This window comes from Grampus griseus (assembly GCF_964374135.1).
Source record: "Grampus griseus genome assembly, chromosome: 13".
In the NCBI taxonomy this organism is placed as follows: domain Eukaryota; kingdom Metazoa; phylum Chordata; class Mammalia; order Artiodactyla; family Delphinidae; genus Grampus; species Grampus griseus.
Genome location: NC_139007.1, coordinates 11,858,632 through 11,878,319, shown reverse-complemented (window position 1 = coordinate 11,878,319; position 19,688 = coordinate 11,858,632). Strand labels below are relative to the sequence as shown.

Here is a 19,688-nt window from a genome sequence, read left to right as displayed (position 1 = left end):
ATTTACCAAGGCTTGATTTGTGACCGAAGATATGGTCTATCCTGGAGAATGTTCCATGAACACTTGAGAAGAAAGTGTATTCTGTTGTTTTTGGATGGAATGTCCTATAAACATCAATTAAGTCCATCTTGTTTAATGTGTCATTTAAAGCTTGTGTTTCCTTATTTATTTTCGTTTTGGATGATCTGTCCATTGGTGAAAGTGGGGTGTTAAAGTCCCCTACTATGATTATGTTACTTTTGATTTCCCCTTTTATGGCTGTTAGCATTTGCCTTATGTATTGAGGTGTTCCTATGTTGGGTGCATAAATATTTATAATTGTTATTTCTTTTTCTTGGATTGATCCCTTGATCATTTCAGTGTCCTTCCTTGTCTCTTGTAACATTCTTTACTTTAAAGTCTATTTTGTCTGATATGACTATTGCTACTCCAGCTTTCTTGTGATTTCCATTTTCATGGAATATCTTTTTCCAACCCCTCACTTTCAGTCTGTATGTGTCCCTAGGTCTGAAGTGGGTCTCTTGTAGACAGCATATGTACGGGTCTTGTTTTTGTATCCATTCAGCCAGTCTGTTTTTTGGTTGGAGCATTTAATCCATTTACATTTAAGGTAATTATCAATATGTATGTTCCTATTACCATTTTCTTAATCGTTTTGGGGTTTTTTGTTTGTTTGTTTTACAGGATAATAAAATTTTAATGAAAATTTCCACAAGAAATTTTTTGACAGAATGTGAAGTTTTATTATTTGTCTTTATTATTTTGTCCTGAATGTACACATGAGGTTTCTGAATCAGAGCAGATTTTTTTTTATTTACCTTATAGCTAATAACAAGTGTGTTGTGCCCTTGTGTCTAAGTTCTTACACTTACACCAACATAATGAGAGCCAGGTCAAATATCCTACAAATACAAAGTCTGTCTTGTAGACGAGGGATATAGAAAATGAATTTTCTGTACTTACATACAGAAAAAATAAGCAGTCAACTCTCTGTACTCGTCATAGTCTTTTTGAAAATTTCTACTCTAATATGTTGGAATTTAAATAATTCTCTCTAGGGAAAATATAAGAGCATTGCCTAAAGCTTTACAATCCAAAGATGACTTATTTTCTCTTCAAGTGTGAAAATGTACCTCTGCAGTTAGGTAAATCTCTATAGAGTTTTCAATATCTATACAGTTGTAAATTAACTTCCATGGCTGGGTTTGTTTTTATACGTCTTTTCCTTCTCTTTTCTTTCCTGCCTAGAGAAGTTCCTTTAGCATTTTTTGTAAAGCTGGTTTGGTGGTGCTGAATTCTCTTAACTTTTGCTTACCTGTAAAGGTTTTAATTTCTTCATCAAATCTGAATGAGATCCTTGCCAGGTAGCGTAATCTTGGTTGTAGGTTTTTCCCTTTCATCACTTCTAATATATCCTGCCACTCCCTTCTGGCTTGCAGAGTTTCTACTGAAAGATCAGGTGTTAACCTTATGGAGATTCCCTTGTATGTTATTTGTTGCTTTTCCCTTGCTGCTTTTAATATTTTTTCTTTATATTTAATTTTTGATAGTTTGATTAATATGTGTCTTGGTGTGTTTCTCCTTGGATTTATCCTGTATGGGACTCTCTGTGCTTCCTGGACTTGATTGACTGTTTCATTTCCCATGTTAGGGAAGTTTTTGACTATAATCTCTTCAAATATTTTCTCAGACCCTTTGTTTTTCTCTTCTTCTTCTGGGATCCCTATAATTCGAATGTTGGTGTGTTTACTGTTGTCCCAGAGGTCTCTGAGACTGTCCTCAATGCTTTTCATTCTTTTTTCTTTATTCTGCTCCCTGGCTGTTATTTCCACCATTTTATCTTCCAGCTCACTTATCCGTTCTTCTGCCTCAGTTACTCCGTTATTGGTTCATTCGAGAGTATTTTTAATTTCAGTAATTGTGTTGTTCATACCTGTTTGTTTCATCTTTAGTTCTTCTAGGTCCTTGTTAAATGTTTCTTGTATTTTCTCCATTCTATTTCCGAGATTTTGGATCATCTTTACTATCATTACTCTGAATTCTTTTTCAGGTAGTTGCCTATTTCGTCTTCATTTATTTGGTCTTGTAGGTTTTTACCTTGCTCCTTCGTCCGTAACATATGTTTTTGGTGTTTCACTTTTTTTAATTTTTTTTTTGCAGTACGCGGGCCTCTCACCGCTGTGGCCTCTCCCGTCGTGGAGCACAGGCCCCGGACGCGCAGGCTCAGCGGCCATGGCTCACAGGCCCAGCCGCTCCGCAGCATGTGGGATCCTCCCGGACCGGGGCACAACCCGCATTCCCTGCATTGGCAGGCGGACTCTCAACCACTGCGCCACCAGGGAAGCCCCCTCACTTTTTTTTTGATGGGTGGTGCTGTATTCTTGTCTTACTGGTTGTTTGGCCTGAGACGTCCAGCACTGGAGTTTGCAGGCAGTTGGATACAGCTGGGTCTTGATGCTGAGATGAGGACCTCCAGGAGGCCACACTCCAATTGATATTCCCTGGTGTCTGAGGTTCTCTGTTAGTCCAGCGGTTTGGACTCGGAGTTCCCACCCCAGAAGCTCAGACCCAACCTGTGGCCTGGGAACCAAGATCCTGCAAGCACGTGGCAGGCGAAGTCATGGTCCTCCAAAGACACGGACATCCACATCCCTGGAACTGCTTGGCTGGGGCACAGTGGTGGGGACCTGGAGTCACCGGAGGGGCAGGGTGGTGGCCTGAGGCACACAGGGCGGCTTGTTGTCCTCAGGGTCAGAACTGGGCCATGTACGCCCCCCACGCCACCCAGTGCACCAGGGACTCCGCCTGGGCTTGACAGGCATCTGCACCCCGGATTCATGTCCGAGCCCCAGATTTACGTCAGTGACCCCGGTTTCACGTCTGAGGCCCCGAATTTACATCTCAAAGGTAGCAATTTTAAATCTTCTCAGGGTTAAATCTTATTGAAGATACAGTTCATAAGATATGAACTAAATATGTGAAAAGTCTCAAATAAGGACCCACACTGTGGTTTAATATTTTGAGTAATATTTTAAATTCTGAAAAATTAACAAATAATATTCTTGAGTTTCTTAATTTTTGATTTTTACAATCAGTCCTTCAAAACATGCCTTTCATACTGACTGTTAACACTAACTGTACATAAATTACAACACTTGCTTTATGGACCTTCACAGGTATTCAAATAACCATTTCAGCTTTTATCTCAATGATTTACTTTCCTGCCCAGAAGCCTTTAAAGGCTAAGTGCTTTGCAAACACAGAATAAGGGAAGCAGCTGAGAAGAAAATAATATACTGGTCTTGAAGAGAATCTTTTACCCACACTTAAGGGGTGGGGTCGTTCAGGAAGGACATGCACAGGGAACAGGATGAGAAAATTTTTTAAACATCTCAGCTTTTCTTAAATCAGGTCACTAGGATTCCACTGTCCCATGGCATGAATTCCAAGGTTAAATATATCGATAACATATTATATACCAAGAAAAAATTTACAGTAAATTTTGAATGATTTAGGGATAAATTAATACTTTAGATGATCAATACATTTATCTCCCCCCATTACAGTGAAATATTAAAATACAGTTAAAACCAGAAAATAATATGCAGTGAATTTTTCTTTGTACCCTAGAATCTTGGGGGAAAGAATAAAATAGAAGGGAGAGGGGATAATACTGATAAGCACTTTCAATTGACTATTTCAAAACAGAGTTCTCTATATAGAGCCAAAACAAATGTTTTCTTTGCTACCAAGAGTTTTATCCACCCACCCCAACTGTTTTATCAAATACTTGGCTTTTGGACAGATGCACTTGATGTTAAAACCTAAGAAAAATACTTGTTTCTTCTAACTTTTCTGTAACTAGAAAGCTATAACTATTCTTGTCACCCATTCTCATTCTATCCAAGCTTTATTTATATTCAAGGATTCTTGCATGACTATAACGAATGCTTCCATGGAACATGTGCAAAAATATTTCAAATTTTTGAAAAATACAAGCATTTTAAACCTTCTATTTTCTAAAGTACATGTGGAGTTAATATGGGTGCTTTCAAACAGATGTATCTCTACAATTCTTTACATACTAATTTGGATAGAATAGTGACCAAAAAAATGTGGGGGGGGAAGCACTCACCCTGCTGTAGAGTTTCTCCTTTGTCTTTACAACTTTACCCTTGAGTTATGACTGGAGGTCTAAACTAAACCCGAGAAAAGCCTGTTGAAATGACCAACACACTTTTAAGTCACTCTAAGGCAGAATCATTTGGGGGAAGGAATACAGAGGTGTGTGTACACCTGCCTGAGAGGAATATCCAAGATGGCAGGTGTTTTGGGGTGAAAGGTAATGCTGTTCCATGAGTTTCCTCTTATCACCAAAAGGAGTCTCCCAGTTCATGCCACAGAGACAAGAAACTCTCTGACCTGATAAAGCATTTCAGTGGCTGCCCCCTTAGGATGGCTGTCCTTGTGCCAGGAAAGACTGTACATTCTGAGACACAGAAACTATGTTCCCAAGCCCCCAAGTAGAAAGAAATACTATATTAAGACAAGAATAGTCACATCACTTTATCATTAACTCAGTGCTGACAAAGCCACATCATCATTATTAAATTTTATATGATTCAGATTAATTTATATTCCTTTTCTAAAAATCATTGTAGAGAAATGCCTCTTCTACTGTCATGAAGATAATGTGAGCAACTAACTTCAAATTCCAATTAATTTGGTGAGTTCTAGAGAAGGTTAAACATTTCATAATTATATAAATAGATGCAGTTATAAAGCATTTTAAAACAACAGAGTTTTTAAATTTCCAAATATACATTAAAAGAAATTGATTGACGTAACAAAGAAGAAGCCAGGTTGCAAACACACACACACACTCACACACAGAACAATAATTACGTATAAATATGTGTCATGATTCTCAAATGGAGGACTTCTGGCCAAAGAGGAGTGTGAGAATCGCCTGGAGAACTTCATACAAACTGCATTCCCTACCCGCACCCCGTGATTCCCATAGCCCACACAGGGACACTACTTTCTAGCTGAGACTCTGTCATTACGCTAGCCACCCCGCAGTCACCACTTCCTGAAACTCAATATTGACTTGTGATCCTTGGCACTCCTGATCTCCTTGTACTTCTCTCACCACTCCACTTGTGCTTTCTTTCTGGGGCAACTCTTCATCTGCTCAGCCTCTTCAACTCCAGAGTGTGGATCCCGGCACATGCTTTTCTACGTTATGCAATCTCTCTGGACAACCTCCACTACTCACTGTCACAGTTCTGACTACCACCAGGGTACTGACATCTCCCAAACCTGTCCCTGCAGCACTGACCTGATCTTAGTCTACCCAAGAGTCTTCCAAGCAGCTCCACTCAGATGACCCACAGGCTCCAAAACTGGACTCATCCTACACGCCATCCATCTTCCACCTGGCCTCAGCATGGTACTTAGAGTCACCCAGTTACCCTAATCGTGTTTTGGGAAATCATTCAGACTCCCCCTTCTCCTCACCTAATTCAGTCTCCAAGTCCTGCCAATTTTACCTCCTCCTATTTCACACATCCCCTCCCCCAGTAACCCTGCCATCGCTAAAGCAAATTCAGGCACCGAGTAACTGCTACATCACTGAAAGCCACAGGTTCCCAACCCATTTACCCACGGCTGCAATTTCTAGCCATCCCCTGCCCTACCCTCTTAAAGCTATCTTCCATATTAAACCCAGAGGTAAGTACAGACCTGATATCCAACTTTCTACTTAACACCCTTCGATCAGCTCCCTACTCACCACAGAAGTAAGACCAAACTCTCTAGCCTCACCTCCCACCCCTTCCTGTCCTACCATTTAAGCTCCCTAGCCTCACCTCCCACCCCTTCCTGTCCTACCATTTAAGCTATTTCCTGCCTTTCTTTGTTCATCTTTTTGCATCTAACAGGAATACCTCCGCATGTTTCTTCCTCTAGTTATAGTTAACACTTGAAAATCCTTCAGGATTCTGATCAAGCATCAACTGTTCCAGTAAAGTTTTTCCAAACTCACCAGCACCCTATGCATCTCTCTCACTTATCATTTGACATATCAGTCAGACTGTGTGTGTGTGTGTGTGTGTGTGTGTGTGTGTGTGCGTTTCCCAGCAATTTAAGTTACTCAGAAGCAGGAACTGTGTCTCATATATCTTTTTAACTCTGGCACAATGCCTGGTACCCAATGGGTAAGGAATAAATATTTGTTGAACTGAATTAAGGAAGACAAGTAGGGGTCCTTTATTAATTCAGTGGTCAAACTTTTTTTTACAAATAAGTGAAAGGTAACATTAAAGCTAGCATTACAGAACTATTATAAACTTCTTATTGAGTTTAAGGGGTTTAGCATCTATCCTTTTACCTATCCCATTATGTACCTCCTCATATAGTGTTATAAACTCAGCAGTAAATCTCAATACAGATCTACTTAGTACGAAAGTCATTCTATTACACTGAACGTACACATTCATATTACACTGAACTTAATGTAAGTTATATGCAACTAGACATCAAAATCCACTGAAATAAGTTTTAGAATAGAAGGCAACTCAATTTGCAAAAATTGTATGAAATTTCTTTTCATCCAACCTACCCGAAAATTATCTGGGGAGCTCAAATGAAGTCTTTCCCTAGTATCTTCAGAAGCACCGGCACACAACCTATAAAAGATATGATAATTCCTTTCCTCTTTGCCTTGAACACAGATCCTAGATTTCTCTAGAAGATAATGTGAAACAAATCCTCCAACAACTGAACTCTAAAAAACAAAACAGAGAAATTACATTTTTGCATTTAAAGTCTTAAAGTATAACCTACCAATGTTAAATTATCTTTTCTAATAATCATTTGTCTATCAAAGAGGTTGTAATTTATGAAATAAAGGGGAAAAAACAGGTAACTAAATGTAAGTTTAGAGTATTTCTAGAGATCACAGTGAACATATATATTATCCCAACTGTTTAAAAGTAAAAGAGGAAAATTTAAATATATTTGCCATGAGTTCAAGTACAGCACCCGTTCTATCAAGACCCTGTATTTTCCAAAAACACTCCCCAAACGTATTACCCCGAAACTCACTCTCACTTACCTTTTCATTGAAATGTATTTCTACAAATTTCCCAAATCGACTGCTATTATTGTTGCGAACAGTCTTTGCATTTCCAAAGGCTTCTAAGAGTGGGTTAGCTATTGAAAAAGAAATGAAAATACGCCATCAGAAAGTTTGCATGAAGGAAAATTACAAAGCAAAATGCATAGTATGTTTCCATTTATTAATAAACATAAATAACTAGAAAAATATTGTCAGAAACATTAACATGAATGAATTCACTTGTAATGTCAAATCCCACAAATATTTATTGACTACCACTATGTTTGGGCCCTATTAAAGTGCAAGAGATGGAAAAGTTACTCAAAATTTATTAAAAAAAAAAAAAAGAAAAAGGAAGTGTTATGAGAAAGACGAAATTTTCAAAAGTCACTAGGTTACAAAATTTATAACTCAACTTTAAAAATTACTCCCTAAAAATGTTATGGTTTTCACATCAGCCCTACAAGAGCAGTGGTGATAGTAAAGAAAGCAGCAAGCTTCCTGTGACGAAATACAGGCAAGAAGTTATTAGTTGACTTACATTTAAAAATATGTATTAATAAAACCTCCAGATTTAACATTTTTACACGCACATCCAACAAAATCTAACCAATAAGCGTTTACAGAATTACCTACGAAAGCTTCTCAGAACAATAGTTCTTGAAATCCCAATGAACAAATGTAAAATTTTAACTGTCTTCATTTTATAATTTCACACATTCTTTCTCTCTCTCTCTCTCTGTCTCTCTCTCTCCCTCTCTCTCTCTCTACCTGACTGGAAAAGAGCTCCTAGAGTCTATTCTGGTACTCACCAGTCTTAACTGTAAGCATACCAGAGTAGTGTCAATCTTACTCACATATTCCTTCAATAACCTCATAAGTTGCTTCATATGTTTACTGCTAGAGTATTTCTTATGAAATCTTTTAAAGTCCATTTCTCTTACTCTATCCGCAGTAGAAAGCTTAACTAGTCACTAAACCCTTTGAAAGATCACTCCCAGGTTGTTTCACTTGCTAAAATAAGAAAGTAGTAAAACTAAAAGAAATATTAGCATGTATTCCCACCTAAAGATTTCTATGGCCCTGCCAGTTAACATAAACTATTCTCCAGTACGGGGCTGTAGAGACATTTGGAATAACACTTTCCAACTGTCCTCAACTACAGCACGTTACACACTGCACAGTACGTTCTCATGGAAGAAACCAGGCTTATCTGGTTTCAAAGCAAATCTGTACCTCAAGTAAACAAGTCCGAATATTAATTAGTATTTTATTAAATTAACCCATTATTTGTTTTTTATTTATTTATTCAATTTTAAAGGGCAATTCCCTCACTAAAGGCACTCTACTGTGACTCTGCCTAGGTGTGTGCCACAGTACCACAGTGAGAACTGTAGATAAAAATTAGAAAATTATTTATATCAAGAAATATGAAAAACCTTATGGATGCAAACTTTAAAAATGTTTATTAGAGTCAAATTTATATTCATCTCCATGCATATTTTACATAAGCGTGAAAAAAATGTATGTAACATTTGCCTGCCATGATATAGCAAAATGCATGAACATAAAAGGCCCCTGATAAATTTTTGTTCAACTGGAATTTTTCTTTAAAATGTCAAGAATATTAAAATATGCACTTAGTAGAGCATATAGTTAAGACGCCTGGGTTTATGTCCCATTTCCACAACTGATGAGCTTATTTACTCTTCAGAAAGTTACTGAAGCTCCTTCTACCTTAGCTTCTCATCTGTGAAGCAGGGATAAAATAGTACTTACCTGATATTCTATGGAGATTTAAGTTAGGTAACAGATTTTAAGCAAATCAGACAAGGCCTAACACATCCCACACATGTCAGTATCATCATCATTATTAAATACTTACTGAAGGGGTGAGAAGAGTGTCCAAAGAGGCCTGAAACACCTCAGAGAACTAAAAGGAGACCAATGTGACTAAAGCATAAGGCTGCAGAGGAACAACGACTCCATCAGACCAGAGGAGGTGGGGCAGGCCACACAGCACACTGGAGGTGATGATGTGGATTTGGGGTTTTAGCTTGAGAGAAATACGAAGCCAATAAAGGGCTCAGAGCAAAAGAGGTCACTCCAACTTCCACACAGAGAATAGGTTAAAGGGCAGCCTGACCATAAGAGGGGGGACCAGACAGGAACCTGTGCTGCAGGAGGCTGCTGCAGACTCAGCGTGACGGCAGCGGAGACCAAACAGGATCCGAGAAGTCTCTAAGGGGTGAGCAAGCACTGACAGCCCGGGGAAGTCAACTTACAGACTCCTGCTTTCCAAGTGTACTCTTTCATTGAAATGATTTCCCCCAGCACCTCATTTCCAAATAACCCTCTCCCTTTCTCCTTTACAAAAACAAGGTCAACAAAATAAACAGGAGGCAGGAGGGCTTCCTATATTCCTCTCATTCATCCGACAGATATTTATGGAGCATGTACTATGTATCAGGCACTATTCCAGGAGTTTGGAATATATAAAATCCCTGCCCTCTTAGCACGGACATGGGGTCAGGCTGGGGGGGGCGGGGGGGGGGGGCTGGGAAGACAACAGACAATAAGTAAATGAGAAGATAACATCTGAGCAAAGATTTGTAGGAGATGGCAGAGTCTTTTGGATCTCTTGGAGAACACTCCAGACCACTTAGAGGATTCTTCTAAGTTAATTTCAGGACATATCTAGCAATGGAAAATAAGAATTTTAAAAATTAACAATACCTTCGACAATTCTATCATCAATGTCTTGACCGGTTCCATACGATTCCGTCAGATATCTGTTTAAAATACAGGATTAAAAAATTGCTGGATGAGAATGATATTGCATGCATTCTCTTTCTAATTTTAATATTATTTAATACATCTAAAATTTAAACCTGGATCATGCACTGGAATGGCTTATTTAAAAACTACAAGTTTATATTTAAATGCAACTACTATTCTGTTATAGCTTTTTAAACGTTTAAAATTCTATTTGGATGGCCTTTAACATCTAAATCAGCATTATTTTTAAAACTTTTGGGGAATACTCTGCTTTTAACCAACTATTTAGTTGTAAATATGCCACACATTGTACACAGAAACATTCACCTTTGACACTGGGAGGAGGGTTGTGGGGAGGTAGAAATAAGAAGGCCAACCATCATAAGCTTAAGGTAAAAAATGGTTTCACCCACTCTAATGGCAGGACTATTGAAAAAAGAACACAAAGGCTGGATTGTGAAGGAACATTCCAAGCTTTCCCTTTGCCTAACCAGCACTGGTCTTCTCCAGGATCCTCATGAGAATAGCATGTCAGCACTAGATTTCAACAATCTGCAGCTTAGCTTCCACATGTCTGTTCTTGTAAAAGGGATAGAGCCCACCATTTCAAACTATGTCATAAAGCATGCAAGAGTATTCAAAGTCAACGGGTTCAAATCTCAAGGAGATCTTTGTAACTCTTTGCTCATAACATGTTCATGGCAACACTATTCACAAGAGCCAAGAGATGGAAGCAACCCAAGTGCCCAAGTGCCCACTGAGGAATGAATGGGTAAACGAAATGTGATACATAACACACGAGGGAATATTACTCAGCCTTGAAAAGGAGGAAAATTCTGACACATGCCACAACATGGATGAACCTCAAGGACATCATGCTATAGGGGGATAAGCCAACCACAGAAAAACAAAAAGTATATGATCCACTTATATATATAAGGTATCTAGAGTAGTCAGAATCATAGAGGCAGGAAGTAGAATGGTGGTTGCCAGGGGCTGGGGTCAGGGGAAACGGGGAGTTGTTTAACGGGTACAGAGTTTTAGTTTTGTAAGGTGAAAGGTTCTGGAGACTGGCTGAACAACAATGTGAATATACTTAGCACTACTGAACTGTACACTTAGAAGTGGTTAAGATGGTGAATTTTATGTTATATATATATTTTTTACCACAATTAAGAAAAATCAACCTGCTCAAAGTACTCTAGGTCAGCTAAATACTCCTCACCTTAGAACAAATTTTGTATTTTCCGTTTTGCCAGCTCCTGATTCTCCAGATACAATGACAGACTGACTCATCTTGAGCACCTTCATGTCTCGAAAAGCCTTATCAGCTGGGGTCAAAACAATACATTAACGATGAACAGTGTATTAAATACAAAATTTTCCAAATCATAGAAAGTCCATTTACTATCAAAAAGCACTTGCGCCTAAAGAAATTATAATGTGTGTTTACAGTTACCAAAATGTTTAAATAAAATCATTGAAAAGTGTTCAAAACATCTCTAAAGGTATATACGTTAAACATTTTCTCTAGTTATCCTGACAGCTAGGTAATATGAAATCAAATAAACAACTCTTATGTTTGTACTAGAATGTCTCCATATTATGAGCTGTGGCTCAGCTTTTCGTCATACTAGAGCAGACCTGCAGAGAGATGAAAAATGCTCACTATGCATAACTAATGACATCCCCGGAGAAAAAAGCAAGAAGTAACGAGCTACCGATTAAGAAATCTGGCAGCCAAAATTTCTGCTGGAGAAAAAAAAATACATAACTGCACAATAAATCTGGGGGGGGGGGTTTCTGTAATACTACTATTAAATTTAAACATCGTGTAGGATTTTTCAGCATTTCAAAAACAGGCAAAAGTAACTGCTTTAAATTTTTTAGATTTGTGATGATTTATATATACAATTTTTCACTATCTTCATTACACTCCAACAATTTAGACTATAAGATGTCTTTAAGACTCCACGGACAAGATGAGCACAATTCAATTCTATTAAAGTGGGCTCAAATTAAAACAATTTTGATTAAAAATTAGGTCCTGACAAACTTAGCCCTATAAGGCAACTATTTCTCACCTCAGGCATGTGCTACCCATACCAGCGAAGAAAGCTCTACTAATGGCTTTTACTCTAAGGGCCAAATGCAAACTACACACAAGAGTATTCACACATCCCTTTGACCAATTTATCAGCAATCTATTCCACCCACTTTCGTGGAATCCTTGTAAAAACTTTCTACAAGTTTTTACAGTAAAAACTTTATTTTTTACAGTAAAAACTTTAGTTGTTTAGCAGTAAACAACTAAAAATAAAAGCTGGTTTATTTACATTTTAAACACGTAACTTGCTCCCATTGAGGTTCTAAGGATTTTGCACCATTTAGCCGGCTGACAGAACACATACCCATGCCCATCAGAGCATCACAGAACCAGAAGTCAATGTGCAGCTGCAGTGGACTTGGTGTACACATTCACTCTTGCCTAGTAGCACACAGTACACGGTCAGCCAAATCTAGAGGTGGAGCCCGGTTAGGCCATAATACAGGTACAAAGAGAAAGCCCAGAGAGAAACTAATTGCACTAAGAACCAGAACCAAAACGTGTCATCATTTAACTGCCAGCTATGTCTGAATCCCAAGGCTTAGCTAACATCTCTGTACCTGCAGTCACCAGCTATGGGGGACGCCTGTCAAATAACTCCCTCTCTGCTCCCTAGAGCTAAAGTGCTTTGAGATGAGAGAGCACCTGAGAAAGACAAAGACAGATGTTGCGGCCTTCCCACACGGATACCCCAGAGATATGAAGCATGTATCACTGTCGATCCTTTACATTTTACAGAGCCCTGATGCAGGACAAAGCATGGAAGACGGCTGCTCTCACAGCTCCCTTCTAGCCCAGGTAACGCGCTCACTAGTGATGACCTGGGTAACAGCAGACAGCCCGGGCCTCCTTCCTAGTTGTGGAAGGACACTTTTCAGGTGGAGTCAGAAGAAAACAATAGGTCAGCTTTTATTATGACCTACTTTCAACTGGGTGGACACGCTTAACGACACGGGCCTTTAACAAAGGTAATGAGGTACAACCGCCCCATGAGTTGGCCGCAAAAGTATCTTCCCCACCCTGTGTGAATACGTGCTCCTGACATGGTGACACATTCAGAATGCACACAAGCCCTCCAAAATACGTATTCGATTCATGGTACCTCTTATTAATCCAAAAGAAAAACTGAGTAAACCTGTACAAGTTAAAGAAAAATAAATATTAAGATACAATAAATTACTTACCAATTGCGAAGACATGAGGTGGCATCGTCCCAAGAGATTTTCCTTGGTACGACTTTATTGTTTCTGAAGAATATATTTTAGGTATGTCAAAGTACGGGTTCACTGCAATCAGAATGTTGGCCACATATGTCTAAGTGGGAAAGACGTAAACATAAAATTTTCCAATTACTGTTTTCATTTAAAACCAAACAAGGGTCACAGGAGAAAGAACACACAGCAAATAGACACCCCCAGTTCTCTCTATAAGTAGAACTCCTAAATCTGCATTTCTGGACCTAAATATTCCCTGATCTCTATAGGACCCATATTTCTCTAACTCTTAATAAATATTTACATCTTCTTAACCTACAGCCATCTAAAACTCAGCACATCCAAAATCAAAATCATCTCTCTTGACCTCCCTTTGCCTCAAAGGAAACATGCTCCTCCCACACACCCCCTCCCAGGTTCACCACTACCAGGTCTGCATGGGCAGAGCTGAGTCTACACCTCCATCTCAGACACCTCCTGTTGACTCCACTTATGACATCTACTCTATGCCTACAGCCTGAGTTTTGCTTATTTGTATTCCTCGCCTAGACTACTTTCCTCACCCTGCTACTAAACAGTTTAACATAGCTCACAGGACCCTCTAGGCCCTGAGGAGTTTAACATAGCTCACAGGACCCTCTAGGCCTATGCCCATCACTGAAAGCCAAGGACTGATTTAGCTCAGTGGTGACCACTTGGTCCCAGATTTTTGCAAAACAGCCTATGCGCTAACCATTGCCTAGAATACTGACGGGCTAAATGTTTAATGAGCAAGTGAAGCTTGCTTTTAAATCTGAAATTTCACTGTGGCTTCAAAAGACCAGAAAAATGCCACCAATAAGATTTATAAAATTCCTCGTGGATAGAAAGAAAGTTGTGGTTTAGCAATTAGTTGTGGTTTACTGGCCAAAGTAGGGCACACAAGACCATGTTTTTCTCTTTTCTGCTTCTAGTTGTGGAAGGGAAATGATGCAGAAACCCCAGCCTACTCATCTAAAATTCCATGAATGTTCCCAAAGATGTTTCCTGGAGTTGGGTAAAAAATAAGAAATTCCCGATAATAATGTTTCTATGGGAAACAAAAGGAAAGTAATAGAGACTTTAGTAACCAAGGGAAATGTTACATGTGAGTTAGCTATTGTTCTACTCAAATCTAAGGGAGAATGGTGGCAATTCTGGTTGGTGAGACATATAAAAATATCCAATTTAAACTATTCTGAACTGCTCCCCTCTCTTACATATATTATGATAATCATAACTCTATTTGTGTATTGCTGATATTTAATGGTTTTCTAACTAAAAGGCATAACTGGCTAGGCAAAAACCCACCAGTCACGCCTTTCATTAACTTTGAAAATACTCGTTTTCCAAACAGGAGCTGATGACGCTGAACAGCCACTATCTAACACATGGGTCATATGCCCAACCGCATACACATCTTAGGTCAACTAAACATGATGTGAAAAAAAGACAACTAATTTTTTTGAAAGTACAATGAATTCTGCACGTAAACCTTCAGCTATCAATGGTCACAGTCGGCAAATGTAGCACCACTGCAGCACAGGAAGCCTTAAAAGACCAACGAAAATCCCATGGGTGTGAAGCTTTCCTATAAACATCCCAAATGAAAACAAAGTATCTCAATTTCCCTGAATAAGATCATTCTGTAAAGGTAATTTAAAATTTGTAAACTTCAAGAAAAAGATATTAAAACAATTAAAACTTGCTCAAATAAATAAGATCGTTCCACTACCACCAAGTGATGTTAGACATGGAAAGAAAAAATAGTAGCCAGTTCTTCTTGAAAGATGGTTACATCTAAATCAACTTTTACTGACTTATTACAAGTTAAGCTGCTCTAACAAACAAATTTTTTAAATTTGTATTATTTTAGTACCTAAAACAACATTTAGCACACATTAGATACTCAATATTAGTATGCTGATTAAGTGAATTTTGCTTCTAAATATATATTTTAAATAAGAATAGCCATATATATGTGTGTGTGTGTATATATATATATTAACCGAAATACACTATTTAGTTGATTTTGAGAAAAATCAAGGAGGAAAGTAAAGACTTAATAACTATGTATAACCGAAAGACAGCAAGTTAACTCTTTTGGAGAAGACTAGATTAGTTCTATTTCCCAGCTGTCATTACTTGGACAGATGGCAAAGACTAAAGGTAATTTAGTCAGAATTAAGTAAGTACAATTAGGCAAATTGATAGTGATATAAAAGATTAAGAATGTCATTTGATCTAGGAAGTGTCAAAGAAGCCATGTGTTTTCTTCGTTCAAAAATAATGAAGAGTCCCATCTTTATAACAGGAGGGCTACAGTGCGGTAATTTACCTCCAGCCAACAAAGGGATATACAGAACTCATACGTGCCCAATGAATCATTATAATTAAAACAGACTAGTTAAGTATCCATCTGAATGGTGTGGTACAAACCCTATTTCCATTAAAAGCATTGTCTTTCATTTTTAAGTATCCTGGGTTTTTAGGGTAAGTTATCTATTTGGAATGAAATATTGCAACTATTCAGGCTCTATGATCAGCACTTCAGTGTGCTCGATATTTCCTCATGTACTGCCTTCTATTCTAATTCACACCGTTTTGTCTTCCAAGTTTTTAATTTCAATACGTATGCCTTATAGTCTGCCGTAAATGTTTTGCAGAACAATGTGGAAACTGCATCAATAAAACAGATCTACAGATATATGCCAAAAGTTAAAAAATCAAAACTCAAAATAATCAGTGTTCTTTTTTCTTAAATATCCAAATTGGATAGTTTTAAGTCTGAATGATATTAGATGATGCTCTGCATTCATTATTTCATTCTGCAAATATATATTAAGTGCCTACTAGGTACCATGTGTGGTCTAAGCCCTGGTGTCGGAGCAATACACCAGAAAAGAATCCTATCCTCATGGAGCTCCCACTCCGTTCAGTATGATTTCCTGTTAGAAAATTTCAAGCTCAACAAAATCAAACAGTAGCACGTAAAATAATTATGCCCACAAAAACTTAACCTACAGGTAAAATACTTACGTAAATTCTGTCTTTACTGTATCGAACTTTGATATTATGGAGCAGTGTGGCTTCATTCAAATACATTAATGAACCTGAGATGGAAAATTTGTAAATCATTAGCTATTTGAAGAAAGAAAGTAAAATAAAACAATGCCATCTTAATCTGAATCGCTCTGATCCAAAGCTAAAATTCACCTGTTACGTTAGATTCAATTCCATCTTTTTCCTGGTACGTGTAAACCCCAGAGGCTGATGTAAAATGTATCTAGTTTACATATGTGTTACAGTGATATTTTTAAACAATAAATTTCCAGTGAGGTGAGTACCTCTAGTTTGTACCAGGTGAGTACAAAAAACCGAGTACAATTCAAGTGGAAAAAAAGAACTACTTTAGATAGTGCTGATTTTAATACATTTTGACACAAAAAAGATTAGTAGACGACACTAATCCCATCTGATGCTCAGAATTTTACAGGAAAAACACAAAAGATAAAATTTTAGAACGGGAAGGTCGTGTCATTCAGGCAGTGCCTCACAACTGATAGACTAAACAAGAATCCTGAAGAAATCTGTACGTCTTAAACCAGGATATGCAGCTAACGGACAGCAGCATCAGGGTAGAAATCTTGTTTTCCTAACCTCTGTTCTCCTAACGCTCTGACACATCCTGTTCTCCCAGCCTGATCTACTGCCCCGGCCCTCAGTCGTCTGAGCTCCGTTTCCATGTTTCCACCACGCACTTGAGCAGACAAGCCCACTCTTCCCCCAACCACTCTGTTTCCATTATCAGCACCACCATTTCCCACTCATCTATTCTGCAAGCCTTGGTCAATACTAGGACCATCCTCTCTCCCCCTCCTTGCTCTAAGCCCATTTCCAAGTCTTTATACATGTAATAAAGTATAGCACAGCACCAGCTTCATGGTAGGCACTCAAAATTAGCACAATCTGAGTCTCTGAAATGTCTCTCCTTTCTTTCCATTTCCACAGCCCCAATCCCAGTTTAGGCGTCGTCACCTCTTCTGCAATCACAGCAGCCTCTCACTTGTCTACTGCCGCAGTCTCTCTCCTCTCTAACCCAGATTGCTCAGTGCATTAATCCTAACACACTAGAGCCCTGACTAAATCTCTCTCTTCCTCAAAACTCATCAGTGGGTCTCCGTCAACTATCAAATCCATGTTCAAGTCTGATATTCAAGGCCCTTAGTAAACCTGCATTCAACTGACCTTTTCATATAATTTTCCATAACTCCCTTTAATATGGTCTAACCTGCAGGCAGACTAAACCATTTACCAAACTCAACTATCATGCATGCATTGGGCTGCACCTCTCTATTTCTAGGTATCAAACATCCACCTACCCTTTGAGGTCAGTTCAAAGACTACCCCTCAAATGACACCTCCCCATTCTCACTACCCCACCACCACGAGGACTACTTGCTCCTTTGTACTTGCCTTAAGGTGCGTACCACAGAATGCCAGTCTTGTGATGACAATTTTCTATATCTGGTTTTGGCTTCTATCCCTGAGGGCAGGGTCCTGCCTGATTCATTTGCTTGTTTGCTTGATCCCTCACTGAAGTTGTATATATGCCTACACTGTATGTATATATAACCTGCAATTCAACACCCGACCAATTCTGTCAAACAAGAGCCCGTTGCTCTACCTGTCTCAACAGACTGCCCATGCTTCTACACTCACACGATGCAGCCAGTTCACATTGCAAGGACACGGGCCTCACTTTTCTAATGCCACTTACAGCAGAAAAATACAGAGTAAGAAGTGGATGGAGGCCCCTAACAGTCGAACGGCAGCCCTCCTTTCAGTTGAGGAAAGATGTGGAGAAGGCAGGCAGCAGAGGGTATCTCGTGTGGGTTCGGTCCCCTACTTTCCATACCCCTGCACTTCTTCCACCCCCGTCCCCAGGAGCTTGATCTACAGGCTGCCTTTCCTTATGCAAAGCACAACATTGAACCACTCGCCCATCGCTCAGGTTCCTCTGAAACTGCCTGGCTGCATGATACTCTATCTGCTACTCTCTGCTTCCTGTAAGTAAGAATGCCTAAGCCCACGATATGGCTCCCCTAGAAAAGCTAATCATATACATCTACATGGCACGTGGATGGCTGCTTGCCCTTCTTTCTTTACCTCCTCCCATACCTTACCACCAGCCTTCTCAGGGATATCTGGTAATTCAACTAAATAAACCCCTCACTGTTGTCCATAGACAGATGCACGGATAAAGAAGATGTGGCACATATATACAAGAGAATATTACTCAGCCATAGAAAGAAACGAAATTGAGCTATTTGTAATGAGGTGGATGGACTCAGAGTCTGTCATACAGAGTGAAGTAAGACAGAAAGAGAAAAACAAATACCGTATGCTAACACATACATATGGAATCTAAAAAAATAATGGTTCTTAAGAACCTAGGGGCAGGACAGGAATGAAGACGCAGACGTAGAGAATGGACCTGAGGACATGGGGAGGGGGAAGGGTAAGCTGTGACAAAGCGAGAGCGTGGCATGGACATATATACACTACCGAACGTAAGGTAGATAGCTAGTGGGAAGCAGCCGCATAGCACAGGGAGATCAGCTCGGTGCTTTGTGACCACCTAGAGGGGTGGGATAGGGAGGGTGGGAGGGAGGGAGATGCAAGAGGGAAGAGATATGGGGATATATGTATATGTATAGCTGATTCACTGTGTTATAAAGCAGAAACTAACACACCATTGTAAAGCAATTATACTCCAATAAAGATGTTAAAAAAAAAATCCCTCACTGCTGAAATACCTGCCAATGACAATAAAAATTTGGATCAGAGGGTCTTCCTCTTAAATTATGCTACTCAGACTACTCCATTTAAATAAAGACACAGAAAAGGAAAGACAGAAGGGAACATGTATGACCCTCAGCTTGCCAGAATGGGAAACGGTTAAGTCTCATGGGCCTCTGCATCCCTGAAGGCACGACCTAGGGATGCTCAGAGGGTCTTGGACATCACTTCCTGCTCCACCAAATTCCCTCCTCCCCCCCATCCCAGTGGCCACCCCAGGACTACTTGGTTTGGCTACTGACATGCAATACTTTAGGCGAACTGTTCGCCTTTTATGCCTAATTATTCATAGATTTGACTATACACTCGATATTAAAAACTTTTTAATAAGACATAATAAAAGAATGAACGTCTTTGTTTCTTTATAAACTCTGTAAGAAGAATTCTGGTATAATTAATATATACTGAGGACACCAAAAGTTTCTAATGAAGAGTAGATATCACTCAATTCTTAAATTTAGGAATCTGACTAGGGAGTTATCTAAGCATTTAAGATTCTGCTTATTTGTTACAGTCCTGGTTCACTGAGAGAAAAAAAAAAAGAACCCACAAACAACTTCAAGGCAGTAGAAGTCGATCACTTCTATCG

General features: G+C 39.0%; 1 protein-coding gene across 1 annotated transcript in view; it reads right to left on the bottom strand.

Moving 5' to 3' along the window:
• The window catches only part of MYO6 (myosin VI), a 108,001-nt gene that overhangs the window by 60,397 nt on the left and 27,916 nt on the right, over positions 1 to 19,688 (bottom strand). Inside the window, exons 4-9 of the mRNA XM_082669164.1 lie at positions 16,277 to 16,350; positions 13,190 to 13,319; positions 11,124 to 11,229; positions 9,857 to 9,912; positions 7,118 to 7,215; positions 6,623 to 6,787 (exon numbers count right to left, since the gene is read on the bottom strand). Coding sequence (XP_082525290.1) covers positions 6,623 to 6,787; positions 7,118 to 7,215; positions 9,857 to 9,912; positions 11,124 to 11,229; positions 13,190 to 13,319; positions 16,277 to 16,350 — 629 coding nt within the window. The remainder of the gene's footprint in view (positions 1 to 6,622; positions 6,788 to 7,117; positions 7,216 to 9,856; positions 9,913 to 11,123; positions 11,230 to 13,189; positions 13,320 to 16,276; positions 16,351 to 19,688) is intronic.